Genomic DNA, 23994 nt, shown 5'->3' with positions numbered 1-23994 from the left:
TTTGTAACAGAGCTTGTAGCAGCTACGTTGTTATTTCTGAGGACCTTTAGTAGGCTTATGCTGATTAACAGGTTTTAGAGATGGGTTCATGGAGAATGGGGGGAGAAATAGAGTGAAGAGTTGCTGGCTTTACTTTAAGGGAGAGTGATAAATTGTTAATCTTCATCATACTTGCTTGGATTGAAAGCGGGGGTTTTCTGTCTATTTTTCTTTGTATAAGTTTTACAATAGACAGTATGTATAATGTGTAATAGAATCTTCAACCTTTTTTTAAAGTGTGCACTCTGAGATTTCTGCCATTAATACACTTTAATTAAAAACAATTAAAAATTGCAGTTATTGCATTTTTAAAAAAATGCACTTATATTTCATCCTCCAGAGTTTGACAAATAATCGATATGCTGAGCGCAGCATTCAAACACTGCATTTTTCCAGATTGCCATTTATGGGTTTTCACGGTTTAGAAAAAACGGAACATGGGATCCATTGCACAGCCGGGCTCCTTTCCCCCTCACCATTGCACACATACTGTGAGAATTCCAACATTGTTTGCTGAAAATAAAGGGTTTTGTTTTCTTCTCACTTCAGTCGCTGCCTGTTATTGGAAGTTGGAAATAGCAAGGATTTTACGCTCCTTGTTGATCAGAAACCCCGATTTCACTTTGAGAGGAAGGAAGGGGAGGAACCAAAGCAAAATCTGGAAGGAGCAAGAACTGGGGGGGGGGGCTCCTGTGTGTTCATTTTGGGAAGAGGCAGCCATTTTGCTCCTGGGTCCAGATCTTTCTCCAGCATCTCCAGCTGATCTTCCGCAAAATGGCCGCTGGTCTTGGCTTGGTGGGGGCAGCAACAGAGGCGGCTTTTCCCTCAGATCCACCTTTGCCTCAGGCTGAGGGCTGAGTGGCTGGTCTCTGGGCCTCATCCAGGGGCCTTTTGGGAGACAGGAGCTCAGGGACCGGCCGGAGCCCTCCTGGTCCCCTTGCAGGAGGGCAGCTTCTCCTGCCTCTGAGAGGTCCTCTCTGGGCTCTTCAGGGGCCCAGTAGGATGCCCTGGTCCAAGAGAGCCTCAATTGATGGGAAAGAGGTCCCCCATATTATAGGGGATGCTTTCTGGGCAAGGAGGAGTGAAAAGGGTGGGGGTCTTTCACCCCAATTGCTTTTAGGCTTCCCTGATGCCCTCAAGAGCTGCCATCTTTGAGAGCCTAAAAAGTCTACAGTTTAAAGCAGGCGTGTCCCACTTTCAACGCGAGAGTCACATGCAGCCTTGGACAATGCAACCCCACAAAATTTTTAATACAATAAGCAATATCAAAATAAAAGAAGTGTATATTAACTCTATAGCAGTGGTGGTGAACCTATGGCACGGGTGCCAGAGGCGGCACTCAGAGCCCTCTCTGTGGGCACACGCACCGTCGCCCCAGTCCTAGGCCTTCAGCTGGGTTTTATAAAACCTTTTCCCTTTAGGCCTCCGCCGCCATGTACAAAAAAAAAAGTTCAATCAATCAGCCAATTTCAACTTCTCGTGGAAAAAAAAAGATCTTGCAAAGTTGGAATTGATTGATTGAACTTTTTAGTCCCACCCAGTCTGCCGTTACCACCGCAGCCATGCCCACCCAATGGGCCACACCCATCCAATGGGCCACACCCACTCGGCACCTGACGATGCATAAGTGGGTTTTGGGTTGCAGTTTGGGCACTCGGTCTCTAAAAGGTTCGCCATCACTCCTCTATAGTATATAATTTATATGCAGCCGAAGAATTCCTTTTTATTCAGTGCGGTCCAGGGAAGCCGAAAGGTTGGAGACGGCTGCTTTAAAGCATTTTGTGAGAATTCCGTCAGTATTTGAGCGTCTTCTACCGATTCAGAAGTTTTACAAATGTGCTTATTTATTAGAGACCTCTGACTGGCCAGCTTCGTCTTGAAAATGCCACAAGAGCCTTTGAGCCCTTTAATCCAGAGCAAAAACCACTCTGAGTTTCTGACCTGCAACATAGAATCTATCTCTCTCTCTCTCTCTTTCCCTTCCCTTCATCTTTCTCCCCCAACCTCTTTGCTCCTTGGTCTCTCCGTAGCTCCCTCTTTTCACCCTCTGCTTTTTTTCTCTCTCTCTTCCATCATCTCCCCCTTCATTTCCCCCTTCCTCCTCTGCCCCCCAGGTCTCTTCTTCTGACTTCCTTCCAGACATCAAAAGGGACTGTGCCCCATAGCATCAGGGTCCCCCAGCAGAAGCCCCCTAACTCAGCCCTTCTGGTTCCCTTGCAGGCGCCTCATCGCACTCCCTGAAGTATTTCTCCTTCTCCATGTCGGACCCCAGTCAGGGGCAGCCCCATTTTGTCTCTCTGGGGTTTGTGGACGGTCAGGTCTTTGTTCACTACGACAGCAACAGCCGGAAGCTGCAGTCTCGAGTCCCCTGGATGGAGAAGGTGGGGAAGGACGACCCCCAGTACTGGGACAGAGAGACTCAGAAAAAATGGCACCAAGAGGAGAAGTTCAGTGAAAGCCTGGAGGCTCTGAGGCTTCGCTACAATCAGAGCGAAGGTGAGTGATGGGTCGGGTGGTTCCTCCTGCCCCATAATCCCCTCCCCAGGAACCAGAGGGGGGAGAAAGGGGGGCCCTTCAAAGGGAAAGGCTATTTCCACACATTTAAAAAAATATTTTAATGTGATTATTCTTTTTTTAATATTAATATAGGCTTGTCCTTGCCTCCATAGCTGACGTTTTCTGCCAATTGCAGTTAATAAAAGCATATTTAAAGTTTTCCATCTATCTGTCTGAATATTGATAGAATACGGATATGGATATAAACTGAGGTAAAATGAGACCGAAATCTCCCCTCCCCCCCATGAAAGTTGGAGGGTCCTACCCTTGGTGGATCCTCTGCTGTGGGGGAGGGAGGGGATCCCAGGCCTCCCCCCCCCTGAAAAAAACCAGGTAGATCCTAAGGAGATCCTGGGGGAAGCAGCTCCTGGTTCTTCTGTCTGTTTCCACCCCAGAGAAATGAGGGATCAAGTGCAGATCCACCTGGGGTGACTAGATCCTTTTCCTTCACCCCCTTTTTGGAGGGACAAGGGGGGCCCAAGCATCAGGGGCTTCTTCTCATCCTCCAGTTGGAAGGAAAGGCCGGGGGGGCACAGGACCACTTCCAGGATGGTTCCAATCTTGAGGAAAAGGACACACAAAACTCTCATTTGGGGTCCTTCCAGAGTCCTGTTGGCCTTTAAATTTTTTAATATACCGGTAATTTTTATTAAAACAGGAAGATAAAAACAAATAGAAAAGTAATAGAAAGCAAAGGAGACAAAAGGTAGAAATCAAAGAAAATTTTGAAAAATGAAAGAAAAGAAGTTGAAGAAAATGAGTAAAGAAAAAAGACACAAAGAAGTGGCTTCTGATATTCTTTACAGCAGTTACAAATATAAATTTATTTTAGCCTCTCTAAAGCAGCTTTTCTTAACCCATTGACTCTGGAGGAACGCTTGAACTATTTTTCAGGCCTCGGGGAACCCCTGAACATCCAGGCTCAGAGATGGGGCAGAATTGTTTCAAGCTTAGACCTGTAGAGATGCATTAACAATAATAACTAATAATAAAACATGAAAGTTGTTTTTTCAATGTGATCTCTGCACAAATATTCAGTTCTGGGCCAAACGTACGATAAGAACACACAGATTTCATCTTCAGTACAAATAAGACAATTTCTGTCTTAGCTCTTGATGCTTCTGAAGTAAGACAGAGCTGGTTCTCAGAAGTTGAAAACTGCAGCCAGATTTTCAGTGCCTCACAGTCCCTCAGGATCCTCCACTGGCTTTTCTAGCTTCCCTTTTCCTGGGGAGGTTCAGGGGCTCCATCCTGGGGGGGGGGGAGGAATGCAGGAAGGAGGCAGGTCGAGGGAGGGGAGAAGGGCAGGTAATGATGGGGGGCTTTCTTTCCCTTGAACGCTAGGGAGGAAATGGGGGTATCAGTGCCTGTGTCAAGGTCTCTGCAGGGAAGGGGGTCTGTGTCTATCTTGAAGACTTCCCGAACCATCATCTTCTTCCTATTTCAGGCCTTCACACATTGCAATGGATGTATGGCTGTGAGCTCCGGGGAGACGGGAGCAAAGGAGGGTTTATGCAGTATGGATACGATGGGAGGACCTTCATCACCTTCGACAAGGAGAGACTCACCTGGGTGGCTCCCCATCCCCAGGCCCAGATCAGCCAGAGGAAATGGGACGCTATTCCGGGATACAATCAAAAGTATAAGTCCTATCTGGAGAAGGAATGCATTGAGTGGCTGGTGAGGTATCTGTCGTACGGGAAGGAGACACTGCTGAGGATAGGTGAGCAACTAGATCCAGACTTTCCTTCTTTATGGGCAGATTTCTTGGGCACATTCATCCCCTTGTCTAGAGCCTGTTTGCCCTGGAGGGAATCCTCCTCCTTCCCTTTCAGCATCTCTCCAGGAAATGGAAACCCTGCCAGGCCGCCATTTAATGGACCAGGAAACGCAGCCTCTGCCTGCCGGGTGTCTGGGTGGATCAGGCAGGAAAAGCACTTGGGGGTGCCCTGTTCACAGCCCACAATGAGGCAACAAGGGCATTAGGGGTTCTTCAGTGAAACCCCCATTAGTCAAACTGTAGTCAAGTGTGAGGGGCTCCCTTAATTTCCCCTCATTAACTCTCCTTCCTCCCCACATCCCACAGGGGGCTCCTTCCCTGCCTTGCACCTGATGATGCACCTCTAACACTCTCCACTAGGGGGCTCTACCATTAATAGGACATTATCAGTGCCTCTACATGGGCAAAAAAGGCTAAGGTTGAGGGGAAGAAAACCCCCAAAGTTTCTGTGGATCTTTCTCTTCAACCCCAAACAGGCTCCCTCCATTCTGACAGTGACTTCTTTCCTCAAAACAACCCCCTCCCCATCTTCAGCAACACCCCTCACCTCACAAGGGGTTCTCACATTATAATATTTTCCTGTGATTTGTTAATATTTAATATTTTCTCATAGATCCTCCCCCTTCCCTTATGAGTTCCTTGATTCCTCCTATATATATATATGTTTTCTGAGGTTTTCGCGGGTGTTTGTATGTAGGTCTTTGGTTATTCGGGTTTTTTCCCACGTAAAATTGGAAGTGTCTTGGCAACGTTTCGACGAAGTCACATTCGTCATCTTCAGGCTGGTGTCTTCAGCTTCGTGCTTCTAGGAGTAGTGTGTGATCGCAGCTGTTTCTTCCTTTTAACTGCCAGTGGGGTTTGAGCTGATTGGGTGGGAGCTTGGCTGTGTTCTGATTGGGAGGAGGTGTGTGCCCCACCACATACATCGGACAAACCAACAGAAGAATAAATGCACGCATTGAAGAACACAAGAACTCAGTCAGAAAAGAGGAACCAACTTCTTCCCTGGTCCAACACCTTAAAGCCACAGGACATAAAATTGACTTTAAAAAGACCAAAACTATTGCCAAAACTGAACACTTTAACAACAGAATAATCAGAGAAGCCATCGAGATAGAAAAACGCCCACACAGCATGAATAAACGAGATGATACCTCCCGCCTACCAGCCATTTGGAAACCCGCCCTTATTGGCAAACGAGTCCCTAACACAAAGAATGACACCAGACCCACACTCACGAAAACCACACAGGATGTCNCCTTAACCAATCAGAACACACCTCCACCCAATCAGAACACAGCCAAGCTCCCACCCAATCAGCTCAAACCCCACTGGCAGTTAAAAGGAAGAAACAGCTGCGATCACACACTACTCCTAGAAGCACGAAGCTGAAGACACCAGCCTGAAGATGACGAATGTGACTTCGTCGAAACGTCGCCAAGACACTTCCAATTTTACGCGGGAAAAAACCCGAATAACCAAAGACCTACATACATATATATATATATATATATATATATATATATATATATATATATATATATATATATATATATATATATCCGAAATTACTTTAAAAATGTGATCCCCGGTTATATCCATGTTCAAAGTCAGTCAATAGACGTGAGCACCAGGGAATAAATAATTTAATAATAATAATTTAAAGATAAAAGTTCTTAAGAATATTAAAAACCTTTAAAATACATAAAAATCAATAAAAGTGCCTAGCTTTCGTCGGCATCCGCTGACATCTTCAGGGCTTAGAATGCTGGTCAATGGGAAAGTCCCTTTATAGGTTTAATTAGGGCGTGTGCACGACTCTTCGATCTCGTCACTGGGCCGGTTATACTAGAATGTACTCCAGGCACCGAGTTCTTATTGGGAGTTGTCCTTCCCACATGATCTGTATCAGTGTAAGTAATAGCAGGGGATGTCCTTTCTTGGAGGTTTAGCGTGGGTAAAGCCTCTACTCCCCTTCTTTTTTGTGTAATCATGTCTTCCAATTTCCTCTCTTGTCTATTAGCCTTGTTTTCTTTTCTGCTCCCTCTAGGCTGTTCTAATACACAGTGCTGTTGTCCCCCCTCCCCTTCGCACCTCTCCTCTCTATGTTTATTGCCGTTTGTTAAGGTATTTAACCTAATCACCGTTGCACTCCCCTTTCTTTGGTTTGATGTCCGTATGTCAATCTCTTGGGGATTATCTTCTACTGGTGTGGGTATTTCCCTATTTCTTGCCCATGACCGAGTGATCGTAGCTCCAATCCGCTTTCTCCCATCCTCTTTGTTGTTAGAAGTGAGGGAAGGAGAATCAATCCTCCCCCTCCTTCCATTCACCTCCCGACCAATTCTAACCAAGCTGTTAATACAGTAATCGGGGGTTATGATTTTCTCCCTTCTTGTTTCGCTGTGGGTATCTTCAATTCTCCTATTGGCTGGCCTCCGGCTTTTTTGCTGTTTCTGGGGGTGTGTGTCAGTTTCCTCAGCACAAGCCGTTTCTTCCACCTCATCCGCAATTCTTTCTGATCTTGGTCTTTGAGGTCGTTTATCCATCCCGGGGAGTAGGGAGTCTCTTACACAGGGCTCCTGCTTCCCTTGAACGTCCGTTACCTGCAGATGGTGGTGAGGGGGCAAGACTCTTTTGATGGTTTTCTCCAATGGTGCGTTCAGTAGCTTCGTGAGTTGTTTGCGATGGGGTGGGGGGGTTTCTGTACACCAGGTTCTTAAAGTCAGGTGTGCCGGGCAGAGATCAATATGCCGGTTAATAGACTCTTCATTGGACAGCCATGCCTCCTTAAGGAGGCGTCCACTCTTTGTATTGTCGCTGGCTAGGACTTGTGCTTCCTCGAAGTTGAAACGGTGTCCAGTTTCTGCCATATGTGTCCACAGTTGGGAGTACTGCTCNCTTAAAATATGAGACCTAAAAACATGATCAACTTTCTTATCAAAAAATAAATAAGCATGCCATCCATAAAATAAATCCCAACCTTCAAGAATCAATATATCTCTATTAGTTAAGTTAATCCAATCACTAATCCAAGTTAAAACCACCGCATCATAATATAATTTTAAATTTGGGGCTTTAAGTCCCCCTCTTTCCCGTGCATCTTGCAAAATTTTAAATTTAACCCTCGGTTTTTTCCCCTGCTAAATAAACCTATTGACACCTCTTTGCCACTCTTCCAAATTTAAATCCTTCTTTAAAATAGGTATCATCTGAAACAAGAAAAGAAACCTAGGAAGAACATTCATTTTAACCACCTAGATTCTCCCCAATAATGATAGCTGTAACTTTTTCCACTCATTTAAATCCTTTTGAACTTTTAACCATAACTTATCATAATTATTTTTATACAATTTAACATTAGAGGCAGTAATATAAACATCCAAGTATTTCACCTTTTTCACTATTTCAAAACCAGTTAGGTTACTTAAAGTCTCTTTATCTTTCAAAAGCATATTTTTAGATAATATTTTAGTCTTATTATTATTTACTTTAAATCCCAAAACTTTCCCATACTGTGTCAAAATCTGTATCAAATTTCTTGCTGAATCGATCGGTTGCGTTAAGGTAAAAACCAAATCATCAGCAAAAGCTCTAAGCTTATAGTCATTCTTGCCCAAAGTTATTCCTTTTATGATCGATGATTCACGAACCTGAATTAGTAAAATCTCCAAAGTCAATATAAACAATAAAGGTGATAATGGGCATCCTTGCCTCGTACCTTTCTCAATTTTGATTAAGTCTGTCAGTCCTCCGTTTACTACCACTTGCGCTGATTGTTGTTGGTAAATAGCCTTTAACGCTGATAGAAATCTGTCCCCAAAATTCATTCTATCCACCATTCGTAATAAGAATTGCCAGTCCAGCTTGTCAAAGGCCTTTTCAGCATCCAGGAAAATAAGAGCCGCCGGAATTTGATTATTTTTGTCTAGATATTCCAACAAATTTACAATTTGTCTGACATTATTCTTCATATATCTACCATTTATAAATCCAGATTGATCCACATGAATAATCCGTTTCAATACTTGCATTAGTCTATTAGCTAGGATTTTTGCAAAAATCTTATAATCCGTATTCAATAAAGATATTGGCCTATAATTTTTAGGCTGAGTCAAATCCTGATCCTCCTTTGGTATAAGTGAAATAAATGCACACCTCCAAGATGGTGGTACTTCTTCTCCTAACAAAATGCTGTTAAAAAGACATCTCAAGGGTTCTAACATTTCTTCAGACAACATTTTATAATAAATTGCCGTTAGCCCATCTGTACCAGGGGCCTTACCAACCTTCAATTGTTTAATTGCCTCTATAATCTCATCCAGCACAATCGGAGAATTCATCATTCCTTTTTGATCATCTGAAAGTCTAGGAAAATTTACTTGTTGGAGATAACTATCTATTTCAGAAATTTGTATATTCTCAGAGGCATATAATTTTGAAAAATATTCCGAAAAAGCCTTTTTAATCAAATCTTGCTGGAAAACCTCTTTATCTTTGTAATTTATTTTCTCAATAACTCTTTGTTTTTGTTTCTTTCGTAATTGATAAGCTAACCACCTTCCAGGTTTGTCTGCGTTACAGAATGTATTATGTTTCATATATGTCAGGTTAACTGCCATTTGATCAGCCAATAACATATTAAATTGTTCTTTCAGCATTGCAATAGATACCTTTAAATTATTATCCATTGGGTTTAAAGAGAAAGCTTTTTCTTTTATTTTTATCTCTTGTTCCAAATCCCTATGCCTTTGTAACTGCTTTCGCCTCTGAGCAGTATTCATTGAAATTAAAGCACCTCTCATGAATGCTTTGCTTGCATCCCATACCATTGACATAGAAGTGCCTTTATTCATATTCAACATAAAAAAGTCTTTTAAGTGATCTTTAAGTTTCTGTACATTAGTTTCATATTTTAATAAATTCTCATTTAATCTCCAAGTCCTTTTACTTCCACCATCCATTGAAAATTCCATCCATACAGGACTATGATCTGATAAGGTCCTAGGAAAAATCTTCACTTTTTTAACCTTAGGAATTAAGTCACTGGTAATCAGAATAAAATCAATTCTAGAATGAGATTGATGTCTGTCTGAAAAAAAAGTAAAATCACTTTCTCCTATATTCCAATCTCGCCATATATCTTTTAACTCCAAATCCTCTTGCAATGCAAAAAAACTTTTAGGCAATTTAATTTGAGTTGAAGCTTTAGAAAAAGTCTTTTTATCTTTTTTAGGGTCTATTACACCATTCCAATCTCCCATCATAATAACAGATTTATAATCCAATTGAGTTATCTTTTGATGTAGAAGACTGTAAAATTGTTTCTGCTGCTGATATTGGTTAGGTGCATATAAACCAACAATAAGGCATTTTTTCCCATTCAATAAAAGTTCAATAAACACAAATCTTCCTTCTGTATCAGAGTCTATTAACTTTGGCAATAATTCTTTCTTAACATAAAGAACTATACCTGCTTTTTTCTTTGGTGCAGGGGCAATAAAATGTAGACCCAATTTAGAGTTGATCAAATACTTTTGATCTTTTGATGTAATATGCATTTCTTGCAGACATATAATATCATTTTTATATTGTTTCAAATAATGAAATATTTTCTTCCTTTTTTGTGGTGAATTCAATCCATTAACATTTAAAGTCATTAACTTAGCCATCTTTTGGCTTTTGGAGCTTCTGGAGCATTCCTTGCAGGTCTGCCATGACAGATCTTTTGGATCTAGCCCCTCCCACTGGCTCTGAAGTAAACGAATATGTTTGAGGCATAGATTCTTTTTGTTGTTCTCTTTCCCTTCATTTATAAGCTGCACATGTCATTCTCTGCTCTTTTGAATTATCTTTTACCTCCATCATTTGTTGACTCTGAAAATCTCCTGCAGGTAACGATGTAGCTCTAGCCAATTCTACAATCAGTTGTTCCACTACTTCTTCCATTCCTTTAGTTGGTGATGTAGGAGGTGAATCAGCTTTCAGAACCGTTAGATAAAAATCTTTAGCCTTCTGAACTGTATCAAGTTTGTAACGATTCCCAGCATAATTCAGAGCTATTCCAACAGGTATCTCCCATCTAAAAGGCAATTGTCGCTTCTTTAACTCCTGGGCCAGAAAGGCAAATTCCTTTCTTTTTTTAAAGATTTTTGAAGGTATTTCTTTCAATAGTATAACATCTTGAGCAGCAATCTGAAATCTCTGCTGATAAAAAGCTTGTATAATATCATTTCCGCGTGTTTTTCTGGAGAAGTAGACAACAACATCTCTAGGCAATTTTCTCTGACGTGCTACCCATGAGTTTACTCTATATGCTTTTTCAATTTCTCCATATATAATTTCAGGATCGCAGTCAAAAACCAAAGCTAAGGCAGCTGCTATCTCCTCCCTCAGTTTTTCTTGTAAATTCTCTTTAAGGCCTCTAATCCTTATGGCATGCTCCATTTCTCTGTATTGTGACATTACAATATCATTTTGAACAATCTCCACACCTTCTTCAACTTTTTCTAATCTCTCCTCCATTCCCTCCATTTTCTCCACCACTTCATCCATATGTTCCTCTATGCAATCCACATGAAATGCAAAACCTTGAAAAATTTGGGACATATTTTCACACAATTCATCATTTTTCTTACCAAGAAGTTCTTCTGTTTACACCCTCATTTTGTTGTACTATTTGTTTAGAAATTTGTACCAGAGAGTCCTGTAAATCTTTAAGAGTAATGTAGGGAGGAGGCGAGGGTGGGGTTTTTTTAGCTTTCTGCTGTGTAGATTGTACAGCTGGAGAAGAAGTAGCTGCTTTAGGTACTGCAGAAGTTCCAGTACGTTTAAAAGCCATTTTAAATTTAAAAGGGTCTTAATAGTCAATCCAGAACAGCAAGTATTTAAACAAATTTTTCTTGATTTTTTTTAAAAAAATCTTTACAGTCTTTACAATGTAGCAATCCACAACCGGAAGAGAAGTGAAAGTTTCCCTTTGAAACAAAGAAGCGGCTCGCCCGCAGCCATTTTTCCCCCCCAAAGTTAACTTTCAATTATAACAATTGAGAAGAAGCCTTTGTTCTTTCTGAGTTAAAGTTATATTTTTTTTCCAAACAAGTCCAAGTTCCTGGTCAGCTCTGTCTGATGTTTTACTCACATTAAAATTTTTTCAAAGTTTCAGAGGTGGAGACGACGTCTGGCTTTGCTGCAAAGACGAAGACATCCTGGTCTGCGGAGGAAGCTCTGAGCTCCGGAGGAGTTCTCACCTTCGTCTCCCTGGAAGCTCCTAGGGAGACTAGGGAACTCTACTCCTACTCAGAGTAAAGCTCGCCTTCTCTCCTTCTCCCGGAGAGAAAGCTCAAGCCGCCAAACAGCTGATAGACGCTGTTTCGGCAGCTTTAACGCAGTCCCGGATGGGAGGCTGTCAAAAAGCCTCCATCGGCCGTCGCCAAGCCACGGGAAGTCTTCTAAGATACACTTATTGTTTATTCCAATAAATCCAGGATCAGCTGGATGAAATTAGGCTCCATGGGGGAATCCCCCTCCCCACAACTGTCAGCAGCCCCTCCCTGTCTTGGAATACTATTTCTCTCTTCCATTGGCATTACTTCTCTCTGCTTTCCTTTGAGAGGCAGAATCAGTTTTCCACATCAACCAGTGAGAAATCGCAAAAGCCCTGAGCCCCTTTTTGCTTTGATTTTGGCTCTTCTCTTCTTGAAATTGGGGTTGTGTCCCTTGGAAAGAGGCCTGGAGCTGCCTCAGATTCAAGGGAGCAGAAGGGGACCCAAAAAGAAGGGAGAAACCTCTGTGTTGTTGTTGTCTTGAAAGGGAACTTAAAAGAGCAGCTCCACTTTCCCTTCCTTGAAAGAAACAATCCAAGATCACTCAGAGTTCAAAGCAGCCAGAGAGGAATTTCCTTGGACCCCCAATTTCTTGCTGGAGTTTTTCAGGCTGAGTCCCTGGGAAGGACTCAGAATCAGCAGTCCTTGTGGTTGAGCATTTTCCAGATCTGGAGCATTTCCTAAAACTCTTGGAGACGCTGCAGGTGTGGAGTGGGAAGTAGTGGGAGACATTCCTGCCCCTCCAAGTTTCCCATCCACCTTCCAGGCTCTGGAGGGGCTCAGAGTTAATTCCGGGGGTGACGTTTCTGCAGAGCCCCCAGAGGTGACCATGAGCAGCAAGATGGAGGTGGAGGATGGGATGGAGACGCACGTCTGCCGCCTGGATGGCTTCTACCCCAGGGAGATCAATGCCGTCTGGACGAGGGACGGGGAGGTCTGGCTGCAGGACACCTTCCGTGGCTCCGTGGCCCCCAACGCGGATGGGACCTTCCACGCCTGGCTCAGCATCCCGATCGATCCCCAAGAGAGGGGCCGCTATCGGTGCCACGTGGAGCATGACGGCCTGCAAGAGCCTCTGGACATGGCTCTGAAGGGTGAGAAGCTGCAGGGAGGGAAAGGCTGGGCTCTTTGGCAGGCTGGAGAGTTGTGGGAGAGGAATCCCACAACCTGAACTTTAATCCACTGCTTTTTCCATTGTAGAAGTTGGTGGGCCTGCAGGGACCATACCATGGAACTGGCTTCAGGGGATGTAAAGGAAACTACAGAATCCCGTCACAAGAGCTGGCAGATCCTGATGAAATGCCCTTAGATAACTTAGCCTTTCTTCGTCCCCTGTTTCCTACCTGCAGCAGAGGAGTTATGCTGAGCACAGATACACTCTTGTTTAATTTTAGATTTGTTACAAAAATCAGGAGGTGTCTGGGAGCCCCCATTTTGAGTACCAAATTTTGTTAAGATTTGTGAACTGCAGCTAAATTCATGAAATGGGTAAAGTGGCAGGACTGACACATCGTTATTTAGACAAGGGGCTGGTGGTCTCATTTTTTTCCCATCAGAAACTACCACACCCTTCTCTCTTTACAGTGTGATGTCCTTCACTTGGGAAACAAAAATGGGTGGAGAATACCTGGCTTGCTAAAAAACATTTTGTAATGGCGGTTGATAGGAGACTGGATAGGAGTCAGAAGCATAAAGTGTATACACATGCATAGTGTATGTTTATATGTATAAAGTGTATAGATATACACATACACTATGTGTGGATATACATTATATTCACACATATATACATTATATCCACACATGCATGAGCACACAAATATGCACACTTAATATATACATATATATATATATGATAGTTAATTAGATAGATAGATAGATAGATAGATAGATAGATAGATAGATAGATATAGACAGACAGACAGAGATAGATAGATAAATATGTGTTTCTGTCTGTCTGTCTGTCTGTCTGTCTGTCTGTCTGTCTGTCTGTCTGTCTGTCTGTCTGTCTGTCTATCTATCTATCTATCTATCTATCTATCTATCTATCTATCTATCTATCTATCTATCTATCTATCTCAAATGGTGAAGGTAATTTTCTCCCTGTGTTCTGCCCTGATCCTCAAGGAGAACTTCCACTTCTGGACAAGCCCCATTAATACAGATTCATCGTAAGAAAAAGCTCCAATTTAGGTTGATCTGGGACTGGAAACTGAATCCTCTGGACATGAATAGAAGAAGGATTAGTCTGTTTAGTCTTCAGGAAAGAGTGATGTTGGAGGGTTGGATATATGATAGGCCTTTCCTGGAGTCTTCCTCCTAATCCTGGTTTGTGTGCCACAAGTGGATCCCTACATCTGGGTTCCTTTTCTGGTAAGTTAAAAGCTCCATATGTGAAGGCTGAAACAATTTCTATCCTGGCCAGATGACTGAGAGTGTTTGAAAGAAGGATTAGTTCCTTTCTTCTCCTCTAGGGGGACAGACCAATCCTACAAGAGATAAAGAAAATGAAACTATATACTTAAAAAACAGAGAGGCGATATCAATCCTTTCATTTTTAAATCATAAGGTGCCAACATTCAAGTTTAAATAGAATGTTAAGAATGCAGTATTGCAAGGTGACTCATTGTTCATTTCAGGAGTTCGATCCTGACTGGCTTAGGGTTGACTCAGCCTTCCATCCATCCGAGGTCGGTAAAATGAGGACCCAGATTGTTGGGGGCAAGAGGCTGACTCTGTAAATCCCTTAGAGAGTTGCTTTCTAGGCTGGTGGTTTAGCATCTAGATCAGGGGTCTTCACACTCGGCCCTTTTATGACTTGTGGACTTCAACTCCCAGAATTCCTCAGCCAGCATGCCTGGCTGAAGAATTCTGGGAGATGAAGTCCACAAGTCATAAAAGGGCCAAGTTTGAAGACCCCTGATCTAGATCAAACTGGCTTGTACAGCTTGTAATAGTTTTGTAACAGAGCTTGTAGCAGCTACGTTGTTATTTCTGAGGACCTTTAGTAGGCTTATGCTGATTAACAGGTTTTAGAGATGGGTTCATGGAGAATGGGGGGAGAAATAGAGTGAAGAGTTGCTGGCTTTACTTTAAGGGAGAGTGATAAATTGTTAATCTTCATCATACTTGCTTGGATTGAAAGCGGGGGTTTTCTGTCTATTTTTCTTTGTATAAGTTTTACAATAGACAGTATGTATAATGTGTAATAGAATCTTCAACCTTTTTTTAAAGTGTGCACTCTGAGATTTCTGCCATTAATACACTTTAATTAAAAACAATTAAAAATTGCAGTTATTGCATTTTTTTAAAAAATGCACTTATATTTGATCCTCCAAAGTTTGGCAAATAATCGATATGCTGAGCGCAGCATTCAAACACTGCATTTTTCCAGATTGCCATTTATGGGTTTTCACGGTTTAGAAAAAACGAAACACGGGATCAATTGCACAGCCGGGCTCCTTTCCCCCTCACCATTGCACACATACTGTGAGAATTCCAACATTGTTTGCTGAAAATAAAGGGTTTTGTTTTCTTCTCACTTCAGTTGCTGCCTGTTATTGGAAGTTGGAAATAGCAAGGATTTTACGCTCCTTGTTGATCAGAAACCCCGATTTCACTTTGAGAGGAAGGGGAGGAACCAAGGCAAAACCTGGAAGGAGCAAGAACTGGGGGTGGGGCTCCTGTGTGTTCATTTTGGGAAGAGGCAGCCATTTTGCTCCTGGGTCCAGATCTTTCTCCAGCATCTCCAGCTGATCTTCCGCAAAATGGCCGCTTGGTCTTGGCTTGGTGGGGGCAGCAACAGAGGCGGCTTTTCCCTCAGATCCACCTTTGCCTCAGGCTGAGGGCCGAGTGGCTGGTCTCTGGGCCTCATCCAGGGGCCCTTTGGGAGACAGGAGCTCAGGGACTGGCCGGAGCCCTCCTGGTCCCCTTGCAGGAGGGCAGCTTCTCCTGCCTCTGAGAGGTCCTCTCTGGGCTCTTCAGGGGCCCAGTAGGATGCCCTGGCCCAAGAGAGCCTCGATTGATGGGAAAGAGGTCCCCCATATTATAGGGGATGCTTTCTGGGCAAGGAGGAGTGAAAAGGCTGGGGGTCTTTCACCCCAATTCCTTTTAAGCTTCCCTGATGCCCTCAAGAGCTGCCATCTTTGAGAGCCTAAAAAGTCTACAGTTTAAAGCAGGCGTGTCCCACTTGCAACGCGAGAGTCACATGCAGCCTTGGACAATGCAACCCCACAAAATTTTTAATACAATAAGCAATATCAAAATAAAAGAAGTGTATATTAACTCTATAGCAGTGGTGGCGAACCTATGGCACGGGTGCCAGAGGCGGCACTCAGAGCCCTCTCTGTGGGCACGCGCGCCGTCACCCCAGTCCTAGGCCTTCAGCTGGGTTTTATAAAACCTTTTCGCTTTAGGCCTCCGCCGCCGTGTACAAAAAAAAAAGGTTCAATCAATCAGCCAATTTCAACTTCTCGCGGAAAAAAAAAGATCTTGCAAAGTTGGAATTGATTGATTGAACTTTTTAGTCCCACCCAGTCTGCCGTTACCACCGCAGCCATGCCCACCCAATGGGCCACACCCATCCAATGGGCCACCCACCCGGCACCTGACGATGCGTAAGTGGGTTTTGGATTGCAGTTTGGGCACTCGGTCTCTAAAAGGTTCGCCATCACTGCTCTATAGTATATAATTTATATGCAGCCCAAGAATTCCTTTTTATTCAGTGCGGTCCAGGGAAGCCGAAAGGTTGGAGACGGCTGCTTTAAAGCATTTTGTGAGAATTCCGTCAATATTTGAGCGTCTTCTACCGATTCAGAAGTTTTAGAAATGTGCTTATTTATTAGAGACCTCTGACTGGCCAGCTTTGACTTGAAAATGCCACAAGAGCCTTTGAGCACTTTCATCCAGAGCAAAAACCACTCTGAGTTTCTGACCTGCAACATTGAATCATACCTAGGGCTGGGAGGGACTTCAGAGGTCTTCTAGTCCAACCTCCGGCTCAAGCCAGGAGAGCTTATACCAGGGGTAGGCAACCTTGGCTCTTTTATGACTCGTGGACTTCAACTCCAGAATGCCTGAGCCAGCCATGTTGAGGGGAAAGGGAGAGGTTTCCATGCTGAGCCATGCTGGCTCAGGAATTCTGGGAGTTGAAGTCCACGAGTCATAAAAGAGCCAAGGTTGCCTACCCCTGGGCCTTATACCATCCTGGGAAAATGGTTGTGCAGTCCATTTTTGAAAACCTCCAGTGATGGAGCACCCACAACTCCATGAGGCAAACTGAGTAATTGTTCTCACTGTCAGAAATGTTCTCCTTACTTCTAGGCTGGGTCTCTCTTAAACAAGCTTCCATCCCTTGTTTCTTGTCCTGCCCTCTGGGGCTTTGGAAAAGAAGTCAATCCCCTCTTATCTGTGACAGCCCCTCAAGTAATGACAGACAGTTATCATGTCCCCCCAAATCTTTCTCTTTGCTAAATTAGACTCCTTTAACCGTTCATCATATGATTTAGCCTCCAGACCAGGGGTCTCCAACGTTGGCAACTTTAAGACTTGTGGACTTCAACTCCCAGAATTCCTCAGCTTTGCTGGCTGAGGAATTCTGGGAGTTGAAGTCCACAAGTCTTAAAGTTGCCAACGTTGAGGACCCCTGCTCCAGACTCTTTATCATCTTTTTTGGATCTCTCTTTAACAAGCTTCCATCCATTACTTCTTGTCTTGCTGTCTGGTATTTTGGATAATAAGTCAACCTCCTCTGTGACAGCCCCTCAAGTAACGCCAGAAGATATCGTGTCCCCGCCCCCCTCCGCCATCCTTCTCTCCCTTTGTGCCTGGACGTCTGCCCAGCAACTATGACGACATGGGAATACTGTTTTTTTTCTATTGGTTGACCTCGCCCAATCGCCTGCGTGCTGTCGATTGTTGCGCTTGTTCATCAACGGGAGGCGCCTCTTTTCTTTGGCCGCGACTTCCGGGAAGCGGGGCGCAGGTGGAGGATCGCGGCCGGGATGGCTCTGCGCCCTGCGCCCCTCTTGATCCTGGTGTTGGTGGTGGCCGCCCTGCAGGAGAGCTGCTTCGGTGAGTCCCTTTGGGGGCCGGGGGTGGGTGGGTTTTCAGGCTCTTTTTATCTGCCAGGGAAACTTTCTCTCTCTCCCCCCCCCCCCCCAAAAAAAAAGTTTATTCCCAGAAAGAGAATCCTGATTCGGTCCTCTGTGGGAAGTCAGCCCTCCAGAGAAGGAAATATTAAAAGGGCAGAAAAATATATTTCCTGTAAGGTTTTTCCACTTAGCCTCACAACTGCCCCAGCATTACTCAGGAATTTAAAAGAGCCAAAGAAACTCCTGAGTCGAGGTTTCAGCAAGCAAACAACTTTTATTTTGATCAAAATAGAGTTGGATGACCCCCATCTGTAGAGAGATGAAGGCAACAACCAGAAAAGATGTCTTCCACCTTTTATACCTTTCCAGAACAAAAAGATCAGGTCTTGGTACTAGGCATAAGATGGCACAAAAAAATAATTCCTAGATGATGACTCATACACAGCAACCCAGGCTCCATCCGTAACTCCTTTTCCCCACTCCCCTTACTGTGCTCTTTTCATATAAGCAATCACCTATACCTAAAGCATGAAGCCCTTACTTTTCCAATATATATATATAAAGCATCTGATCAAGCAATTAACTACAAAATAATGATTACAAAATAACAAAACAATGATTACATGATAACACTATAAGTATCAATATAAAATGGTTACTATATGTAACATAAATGCTAACGTCAAACTTAAACATACTAAAATCATAAGCACAATAAAATCCCTTCATTCCTCCAAGGATATTAAAGAGACAGAAAAGCATGCCCAGTTTTTTTTAATAGCCCCAAGTTTGCCTCCCCCAAGCAGATGTACAAATGCAGATGTAAACCACCAGGAAAGTTGGAGCTAGAAGCTTAGGAAGACAAAGACACCTAACATCTGCATACCCCACCCAAACTCTAAAAGTCATTAGCCCCAGCACCAGGGAAGCAGGATATGACCTTTGGTCATAATAGGACTAACCCATCACCATCAGAATACCAGAAAGGCACACCCAGACTCAGGTGAGAATACGTGACACAGGAAATACAAAGCCTCAACACAGGAACAGGAAGCAACTTCAAACAAAAGGCTTCAGAGGATATAGAAACCTACTCCCCGCATGTGCTCAGCCCTTTTTTCTCTCCTCTTTCCTGCCAGAACCATCTTTCGGTTTGGCTCTTCAATAAACTGCAACCTTCTTTCTAAAGCTGTTGCCATGTTGTTTATTTATCCCCGGTTTGGATGAACCAGGATGAAGACTTTTCCTTCAACACCTCTTTCTAGTCTGCTCCCTTTGGCCACTTTGACATCAGGCCCCAAAGCTGCTGCTGTGTCCCTCCCACCCCAGGAGAACAGGACAAGGGTCGCCCCTCCAGATGTCAATCAAGTCTATCTGGGCACCCCCAAAGTGAAAATTGGCCTAGTTTATGTCTTGTGAATTGAGCTTGTCCTTTAAGGAAGGGCTGAAAAATGTTTGATGCTTCAGGATCAGGAGTTTGCAGGATAGAAATGGAAATAATGTTCTGTGTTTATCTTTGATTTAAAGACGGCTTTAAAGGTAACAAGAGGCTGGCTTTAGGGAGAGGACCCCAGCTGAGTCCACCCAACCAACCAACATGGATGATCTCAGCAGGAACTCCCAAGCAGCCTCAGTGGGGGGAGGGAGTGGGGTCAGGGGGGAGAGGCCCCATGGGTTTCTGGGGGGAGGGGGAAGAGGAATTCTGGGAGTTGAAGTCCAGACTGAAGTCCAAGCAGCTGAGTCTGAGAAACATTGAGTTAAGCCAGGGGTAGGCAACCTTGGCTCTTTTATGACTCGTGGACTTCAACTCCCAGAATTCCTGAGTCAGCCATGCTAGCTGAGGAATTCTGGGAGTTGAAGTCCACAAATCATAAAAGAGCCAAGGTTGCCTACCCCTGAGTTAAGCTTTTGCATTGAGAGTCGTTGACCATGTAAACTTGAGTAGGATAGCCCAGATCATCCCCCCCAAGCTGGCTGGGGGACATTTCTGCCTGCCTTTATGCTGACAAAGTGCAGGATCCGCACCAGAGGAAGACAAGTTTCTGAGCATCTTCTATGAAAAGTGAAGAAAATATTTGAGATGCAGAGTAAATCTGGTCCACTAGAAGCACTTGGGAATGGTGGTTTTGGTGCCCTAATTGGGCTGCTGAAATGAGATTTCTGTAGAATGGGGGTGAGCGCCATGGAGTCCGGGGTTCAAAGTCAATTCCTGCTCAGATACCTGAACTCTGGGATAGGAGGGGTAATTTCCCAGCTGGGAGGGGTGAGGAAAAAGATCCAGGGGGGCCATGTAGCTTCACTGCTGTTCCCTTCGCTCCCCCTTTGACTGCCCTCCTAGCCAATCAGTTTGAGTCTCCCCCAAGGATCCCATGGCCTCTGTTCCCTCCTGGATCCCTCTTTCCTGCCCTGTGTTATAAAATCTCCCCTCAAATCTTTACTTATTAATAATGTTGACCCCCAGTGGGGTGAGAATTATTTGAAAGTTGGGGTGACCGGTTGGGGTTTCCTGCTGCTTTTGAGATTCTGGGGTTGGGGCTCCCTTCCTCCCTCTGGGGTGTCTGCAGCTTCCTTGGGGCAGAGACTGAACAATCCAGGAGAGCCTTGCTGGAAGTAGGGAGGGAGCATTTGGGGGGGGCTCAAGTAGGGTTTGAGGAACCTGCTCTTTCTTTGACCTTGCTATCCCCTTCTCTCTGCCCTCCAATCCTTCGGCCGCCCCAGAAACTGTTTCTTTGCCTCTCAGTTCCTTCCTCTTTCCACTCCTCTTCCTCTCCCATCAGTTCGCCCTTCTTTTCTCTCTCCTTTCTCTGCCCCCAGTTCTCTTTTCCTTCATAGACCCTCAAATTGCTGCCTTTCTGTGTCCCATAGTATTAGGGTTCCTCAGCTAAAGCCCCTAACTTTGCCAATCTGGGTCCCTTCCAGGCGCCTCCTTGCACTCCATGAAGTATTTCTACACCTCCATCTCGGACCCCAGTCAGGGGCTGCCCCAGTATGTCGCTGTGGGGTGCATGGATGGTCAGGTCTTTGCTCACTACGACAGCAACAGCCGGAGGATGGAGCCTCGAGTCTCCTGGATGGAGAAGGTGGGGAAGGAGGACCCCCAATACTGGGACAGAGAGACCCAGATTCAACGTGACAATGAGGAGCCGTTCAGAGCAAACCTGGAGATTGCGAGGACTCGCTACAATCAGAGCGAAGGTGAGTGATGGGTCGGGTGTCTCCTCCTGCCCCATGTTCCCCTCCCCAGGAACCAGAGGAGGGGGAAAACCAGGGGAAAGGCTGCGTCCACATATTATAAAAATGTAAAAAAGATGTTGAGACTCTAGAAAGAGTACAGAGAAGAGCAACAAAGGTGATTAGGGGACTGGAGGCTAAAACATATAAGGAACGGTTGCTCGAATTGGGTATGTCTAGTTTAACGAAGAGAAGGACGAGGGGGGACATGATAGCAGCCTTCCAGTATCTCAGGGGCTGCCACAAAGAAGAGGGAGTCAAGCTATTTTCCAAAGTGCCTGAAGGCAGGACAAGAAGCGACGGATGGAAACTAACCAAGGAGAGAAGCAACCTGGAACTAAGGAGAAACTTCCTGACAGTTAGAACAATTAACCAATGGAACAACCTGCTTCCAGAAGCGGTGAATGCTCCAACACTGGAAGTTTTTAAGAAGAGATTGGACAGCCATTTGTCCGAAATGGTATAGGGTTTCCTGCCTGAGCAGGGGGTTGGACTAGATGACCTCCAAGGTCCCTTCCAACTTTACTACTACTACTACTACTACTACTACTACTACTACTACTACTACTATTATTATTATTATTATTATTATTATTATTATTATTATTATTATTATTATTATGTCTTTTGAATATGTTTATTCTTTTTTATATTAATATAAGTGTCCTTGCCGCCGTAACTGAACTATTCGGCAGACTGCAGAAAACATTTGACAGTTCTCTGTCTGTATATTGATATGGATAGTGATATAAAATAAAGAATAGACCACAATCTTGTGCCCCCCCCACCATGAAAGTTGGAGAACTTGACCTTGGTAGACATCCTGCTTTGAGGAAAGAAGGGAATTACAGATCTCCTTCCCCACCCCCACTCCCCCCCACAAAAAAGCAGGTGGATCCTAAGAAAATTCTGGTGGAAACATGTCCTCCTATTTCTATTTTCAGCCCAGAGAAATGGGGGGATCAAGTGCAGATCCACCCCGGGAGACTAAATCTCTTTCTGGCACTCCCTTTGTGGAGGGTTGAGTGTGGTCCAAATGCCTGGAAGCTTCTTCTCATCCTCCTGTTGGAGGGAGAAACTGGAAGGCCAAGCGGGGTAGGGACTCTTGAATGGGGATGGGTGGGGGGGTGGGGAGGCACAAGGCCACTTCCAGGATCTTTCCTGTCTTGAGGGAAAAGGACAGGAAAGAAAGAAACCCACATTTGGGGCCCTTCATGAGTCGCTCAGAGGCATCGTGGCTTCCCATTCAGGCTGAACTCCTGCACTGCCCTCTTGCTGGGGCTGCCCTGGAGGAAGGGAGACCTTCTTCTGCAGCCCCCTCCCCCCCTTCTGCCATCTTTGGGGGACAAGATTCACCTTCAAGGAACCTTATTTAGGGAGGGGCGGCAAGCAAATGTGTGTGTTAGATCGCGCAGGCAGTAAGACACGAGTCGAGTGACAGTCAGCTCTCGGTTTATTGGCAAGGCATCAAGTAAATCCGGACTGGCTCTCTGGGCCAGGGGAGCCCTCTTTTATGGGATTCCCCTGGCTTGTAATCACACAATTCCATTGGCTGGCAAGACCCTGTTGCTAGTTAGCCAACCAGCAACGGGCATGAAACTGTATGCAGATGGAGAAGGGCAATCACCCTTAATGGGCGATCAATGGTGAAGGGCAATCACCCTTAATGGGCGATCAATGGTGAAAGGCAATCACCCTTAATGGGTGATCAGGATATGCATAGGGGATTAAGGGGGGGGAATACAAAGAACACAACAGTGTGTGTAATGATAGGCTGCTTTTGGCTGAGGTAAACCTTCTCCACAAACATCAGCCATTTTCCCTCCTTTCATCCCAAGGAGGTGCAGCCCCCCTTCTTCTGCCCTTTCCTTGCCCATCCCCCCCCCCAGGCAGGCACCCCAGAGATCTTCCTGTTCTGCCCCTGATCCCCAAGGATCCCCCCAGATCCCTCCAGGCCCCCTGCTGGCCTCTCAGGGGAGCAGAGCTGGACCCAGAGGGCTCCCCCTGGTGGAGAAAGGAGGAAGGAGGCCGGCCAGAGTGGAGGGGAGCCTCCTTTCCAGGCCAAACAGCCCCAAATGTCCCAACCTTTCCTCCAAGGGAGGCTGCTTCCACCCTCCCATCCTCTGGGTCGCCTCCTCTGGACCTTCCCCAGCTCCCTCCCGTCCTTTTTTGAGGTCTGGTGACCAGAACTGGCGGATGATATTCCAGATGTGGTGGCAGCCTTGATTTATGTAAAGGCTTTTATGACATTAGCCTTTGTGTTTTCAATACCATTTTAATGACCGCGGACAATCTGTTGGCCTTTTTAATTTTCCATATAATTTTTATTAAATCTTTTCAATGAGAAGCTTAAAAACAAATAGGAAGTAATGTAAACTAGAGGAGACCAAAGAAAGAAACCAAAGAACAAGAAAGTACAAGAAAAAAACGAGTTGAAGGAAATCACCTTTTAATTTTTTTATATAGTTTGTATTGAACCTTTTCAGCAAAAGATAAAAATAATAATAGAAAGTAACATAAAAGAGATAAAAGAAAAATAAAATAAAAAAGAAATTAAAAAGTACAAGAAAAGAAAACAAGTTGAAAAAAAAATAAAGAAAAAAGACATAAAGAAGTGGCTTCTGATATGGTGTGCGCATGTGCGTGATGGCAGACCTACTGTTTTCGGCTCCGTAGTCTCCGCGGGGTCCTCAGCGGAGATGGGGGAGCCTTGAAAGGTCCGGGGGTGCTCGCCGGCCGGAGTTGGAAGGAGGAGAGGGTCGGCGAGCGAAGAGGACGTGTCGGACCGCGGGACCACCTGGGCGGAGCCGTGAGCCGTGAGTGGAGAACGGAGCGGCCGAGCGGAGAGGCCTGGCGGAGAAGTTGGAGAGGCCGGGCGAATAGAGCGGAGCCGGGCGGCCTGGCGGAGAAGTCGGAGAGGCCGGGCGAGTAGAGCGGAGCCGGGCGGCCGGGGAAGCCGGCGGCCGGTCGT

The 23994-nt window shown here is 44.8% G+C and overlaps 2 protein-coding genes across 2 annotated transcripts in view; both read left to right on the top strand.

Moving 5' to 3' along the window:
• Positions 1-813: 813 nt before the first annotated feature.
• Positions 814-13544, top strand: LOC107299226 (class I histocompatibility antigen, F10 alpha chain-like). Its single transcript, XM_029286718.1, has 5 exons — positions 814-823; positions 2260-2535; positions 4043-4318; positions 12513-12794; positions 12901-13544. The coding sequence occupies exons 1-5, from the start codon at positions 814-816 to the stop codon at positions 12951-12953; spliced, it is 897 nt and encodes a 298-aa protein (XP_029142551.1). The 3' UTR covers positions 12954-13544.
• Positions 13545-17702: 4158 nt separating this feature from the next.
• Positions 17703-23994, top strand: part of LOC107299225 (class I histocompatibility antigen, F10 alpha chain-like) — a 17546-nt gene continuing 11254 nt past the window's right edge. The window contains exons 1-2 of the mRNA XM_029286719.1: positions 17703-17772; positions 20700-20987. Of these exons, the coding sequence (XP_029142552.1) occupies positions 17703-17772; positions 20700-20987 (358 nt within the window). The remainder of the gene's footprint in view (positions 17773-20699; positions 20988-23994) is intronic.

This window comes from Protobothrops mucrosquamatus, unplaced genomic scaffold, assembly GCF_001527695.2.
Source record: "Protobothrops mucrosquamatus isolate PMUCROS unplaced genomic scaffold, P.Mucros_1.0 scaffold4696, whole genome shotgun sequence".
In the NCBI taxonomy this organism is placed as follows: Eukaryota; Metazoa; Chordata; class Lepidosauria; order Squamata; family Viperidae; genus Protobothrops; species Protobothrops mucrosquamatus.
This window is presented reverse-complemented; position numbering and strand designations above follow the sequence as displayed.

Bases quoted from the DNA above. Each gene is read 5' to 3' on its own strand.
- LOC107299226 (XM_029286718.1), top strand. The intron at 4,319-12,512 runs GTGAGCAACTAG...ACGTTTCTGCAG, and splicing joins GGAGACACTGCTGAGGATAG to AGCCCCCAGAGGTGACCATG. The intron at 12,795-12,900 runs GTGAGAAGCTGC...TTTCCATTGTAG, and splicing joins TCTGGACATGGCTCTGAAGG to AAGTTGGTGGGCCTGCAGGG.